The sequence below is a fragment of the Hipposideros armiger genome, unplaced genomic scaffold, assembly GCF_001890085.2.
Source record: "Hipposideros armiger isolate ML-2016 unplaced genomic scaffold, ASM189008v1 scaffold_87, whole genome shotgun sequence".
In the NCBI taxonomy this organism is placed as follows: domain Eukaryota; kingdom Metazoa; phylum Chordata; class Mammalia; order Chiroptera; family Hipposideridae; genus Hipposideros; species Hipposideros armiger.
In genome coordinates this window covers 1,658,598-1,662,014 of record NW_017731437.1, presented here as the reverse complement: position 1 = coordinate 1,662,014, position 3,417 = coordinate 1,658,598, and the positions used below count along the sequence as shown (strand labels likewise).

At 57.6% G+C, this 3,417-nt stretch overlaps 2 protein-coding genes across 2 annotated transcripts in view; one reads left to right on the top strand and one right to left on the bottom strand.

Moving 5' to 3' along the window:
- Positions 1-3,417, bottom strand: part of METTL23 (methyltransferase 23, arginine) — a 47,511-nt gene that overhangs the window by 33,868 nt on the left and 10,226 nt on the right. The gene's annotated exons all lie outside the window — the stretch shown is intronic.
- The window catches only part of MXRA7 (matrix remodeling associated 7), a 33,102-nt gene that overhangs the window by 22,752 nt on the left and 6,933 nt on the right, over positions 1-3,417 (top strand). The window contains exon 4 of the mRNA XM_019644241.1: positions 1,930-2,023. Within this exon, the coding sequence (XP_019499786.1) occupies positions 1,930-2,023 (94 nt within the window). The remainder of the gene's footprint in view (positions 1-1,929; positions 2,024-3,417) is intronic.

Sequence of the window (3,417 nt, the reverse complement as noted above, 5' to 3'; positions counted from 1 at the left end):
CCCCCCCATCCCCCAGCCACCTCCTGCCAGCCCTGACAAGCCAGAGGGAGGGGAGGTTTATGGCCCAGCTGTCAAAGAAAAGCAGGAGTGGGCTCCAAGTCTGTCTGCTGTGAGCAGCTCAGCCCCAGGCTAATTGATTCCGGTCGGTCGCTAAAATGCCTTCCCTAAGTGACTCAGTGGATTCACATAAGACTGCAGGAGGAAGTCCCCCCTCCCCGGGGGGCTGTCACAAGAACCTTCCCGGCAAAATTGCAAGCAGCTCTGTATCACTTGGTACATGCTTGTGTTTATGTGAAAGCCTTTTCAAGTTTCTCTGGCTCAGAAAACGTAAAACTAATTAGAGCTGCCCCATAAATTGAAACCTTGAGTAGTACCCAGCTGGCAGCATTTTTTTGTATTATTTGTCTAAGACACAGCAAGGACCTTGATGAGGTTAACTGGTTTCCTGTGGCCTCTTTTTGAGGTCCAGAAGCAAAGCATGGGTGGCGAGCTCACTCTGAGTGCAGCTCCATGTGATCCTGCCCCCGTGGCAGGCTTCTCTGGGCTTTCCTGGTAACCAAAGACCCAGGCCCCTCAAACAGCAGCCCCGAGTTACTCAGCGGAGTTCCTAGACCCCCAGACGCGAGCCATGCTGCTACAAGCTCCTGACCCCATGGGCCCACAAGGGATGGTGCTTTCCGGCCCTTTGCAGAGCTCAGCCAGGGGGCAGGCAGGATGTGGAGGTGTTTGAGATTCCTGACATTGGAGTGAGAGAGAGGTGAACCCTCTAGAACAGAACTGAAAGACAGTACATCCCTGTGGGAGGGTGATTTGCTGGTCTCTGCTGTTGCCCTTAATTCTTTATGTGTTAATGGAAATTAGATAAGACAAGCCATTCAGCCTCTGTCCCCAGGTTGGCCAGAGGCCATGTACCCCATACCTGCTAGGCTGAAGGACCACTTACGGGCATTGCCCAAGGGACACTCTCCGCCTGGACATTCAGCCCAGGGTATGCTCCCGGGCTCTCGCCTGTGTGTGCCCCCTCCCTCTGGCCTGCGTACCTAGCAGCTGCCTTCGCTCCATGTCACATGTCCCTGCTTTCCTCTGTCCAAATCCCCTGGTGTGCCCTCCTCAGGCTTCAAGAGCTGCCCTTTTGTTCACTGGGGGGCAGCTGTGGCATGGAGAGAATGAGCCTGGCTGGCACGACACCCCTGGACAGCAGGGCATGGGCCTCTAGTCCTCAGCAGGAAGGTCAGGGGTCCCTGTGCTGCCCTCCAGGCCTGGGACCCAAGGAGAGGCAAGGAACCCAGCGCTTGGCACAGCTTGCTTTCCAGAAATCAGCTCCCTCCAACTGACTGTAATTATTGGGTTGTCGGAAAAGTCACGACGCATTTTTGCAACGAGAAACAGAAAAAATATGTCATGACTTTTCTGACAACCCAGTAGTACCGCAGCAATGGGGGAGAGGCGGGAGGGGGGCTTCCGATGAGGGGATAATGGCCTTGCAGACAGTGGCTTGGTGAGAGGGGCAGCCAGCTAGCTCTGTGGATGCCTTAGCCTGGTCCTGGGAGGGAACCGAGTGCTGGACGGAGCCGTATTGTAGGAGATGGTGCTAGCTTCCCTCTGGCTTCTCACTTGGTCTGTGTAGCCACATTTGGAGTTCCTAAAACAGTTCCTAAGTTGCTGTACAAGTTCATGGGAAGGGTGTGGAAGAAGGACCTGTCAGGTGCAAGGTGAGAAGAGAATGTGAGAGTCCAGTCCCTCCTGAGTCTGGGCAGCCCCTGAGCTGGCACTAGGTAGGTGGGGGGGCGGGGGGCTCTGCCCCTCTTTGAAAGGGAGGCGCCCTCTCTGGCTGAGATGGTTCTTTGAAACTAACAAAGGGAAAGGGGACTCTGAACTTGTGGACCCTGCGGGCTCTTACTCTGTCCCCTCTCTGTCCCCTCTGTGCAGGAGAGGCCTTCTCCTTCAAGTACAGCCCTGGGAAGCTGCGGGGAAACCAGTACAAGAAGATGATGACCAGAGAGGAGCTGGAGGAGGAGCAGAGGTAGGCGGCCTCACTTCCTGCTAGACTCTCCCGGGGGGGCCCTGACTGTCTCACCTGGCCCTTCATTCAGGAGCCAGGAGAGGAGGCCCACCTCCTGCAAGCTACACCCCCCCGACCATTCTCCATTTTCATTTTAGGGGTTCTTTCCTGTCCTGGCAATATTCAGCCAGGCTCAATTTCCCCAGAGACAGTCCCCTGTGGGGGGAGGGGGCCCAGCCCAGTCCTTGCAATCCCACCCCCCACCGATCCCCTGACTGAAAAGTAAAAAGCAAGAGGCCAGGGGAGAGCCTGGAGCGGATCTGGCTGTTCACTTGCACACAGAGTGCCTGACAAAACCAATCTGTCACTTCACGGCAGAGCGGGATTCTTCATGCTCATCCGTTTGGCAGCCGCCTGGGTCGCCCTCCCAGCCCAGCGCCCGAGGTCATTTTTTATCTGTTCTGCTCCACGGAGCTCTGAGGCCACTGCAGCTTTGCAGCTGCTTACTTTTATAATTGGGCTGTCCCCCCACCCCAGCCGCGTCCCTCCGCATTCCTCTCCACTCCATCCCTCCAGCTCGGGAAGCAGCCGTTGAGCCTTCTAGGGAAGGCCACAGGAGAGAGCGGGTCTGACCCGGAGCCCAGCGGTCCCCGCGCATGCGCACAGGCGGCCGGCGGCCTCCCTTGGTTCAAGCAGAAGTCTAAATGGACCTAGCAGTCCAGAGGGGCTTGGGCGACCACCCCCACTCCCCAGCACCCAGAGCGGAACAGAGGGCTTATGATTCTGGAATGCAGAGCCCAGCCAACCCTTCCATGACGCTCGCCAAGCCGCCCAGTATCCCTCAAAAGTCAGAGGCCACTCAGCCCACCGGAACCCCGTGTCCCTGTGTGGAGCGACCCGGTTCTCCCACACCTGGCCCGGAGGCGCTTCGCCTGGGGGCGGAGGGGCTGCGGTGTAATAAGCCCAGCAGAGGAAGGCCCTGCAGGGGAAGGCAGTCCCGGAAGCCCCCAGTCCTCCCTGCGATGCTGCTGCCTCTGGTGTGACCCGGTTGCTGCCTTTATATTTCAGGATTGAGCTGACCTCTGACCTCACTTCCCTGTAGCAAGTTCCTTAGGTCCTGGGCCACAAATATTCTTGCAAATCCTTTTGGTAAGGAGACTGACTTCTTAGACTAGTGATGCTTCCCTCATTTTGTCTGTTAATGTGTCCCCACCACGAGGAACGCGGTCTAAACCTCCCCTCCGCCGCCGCCTTCATAACTAATGAGCGCGTTTCTGTGCGCAGAGCCTCTTCTCCGGCGCAGGGAATGCCAGGTTCTGAGAGGCAAGTCCTGGGTGGGTCTAATGGGCTAGGTGGTGGGGGGCTAGCGCCCTCTGGTGAGGCTGGGGGAGCACTGTCTTCCCGGGGGGGGGTAG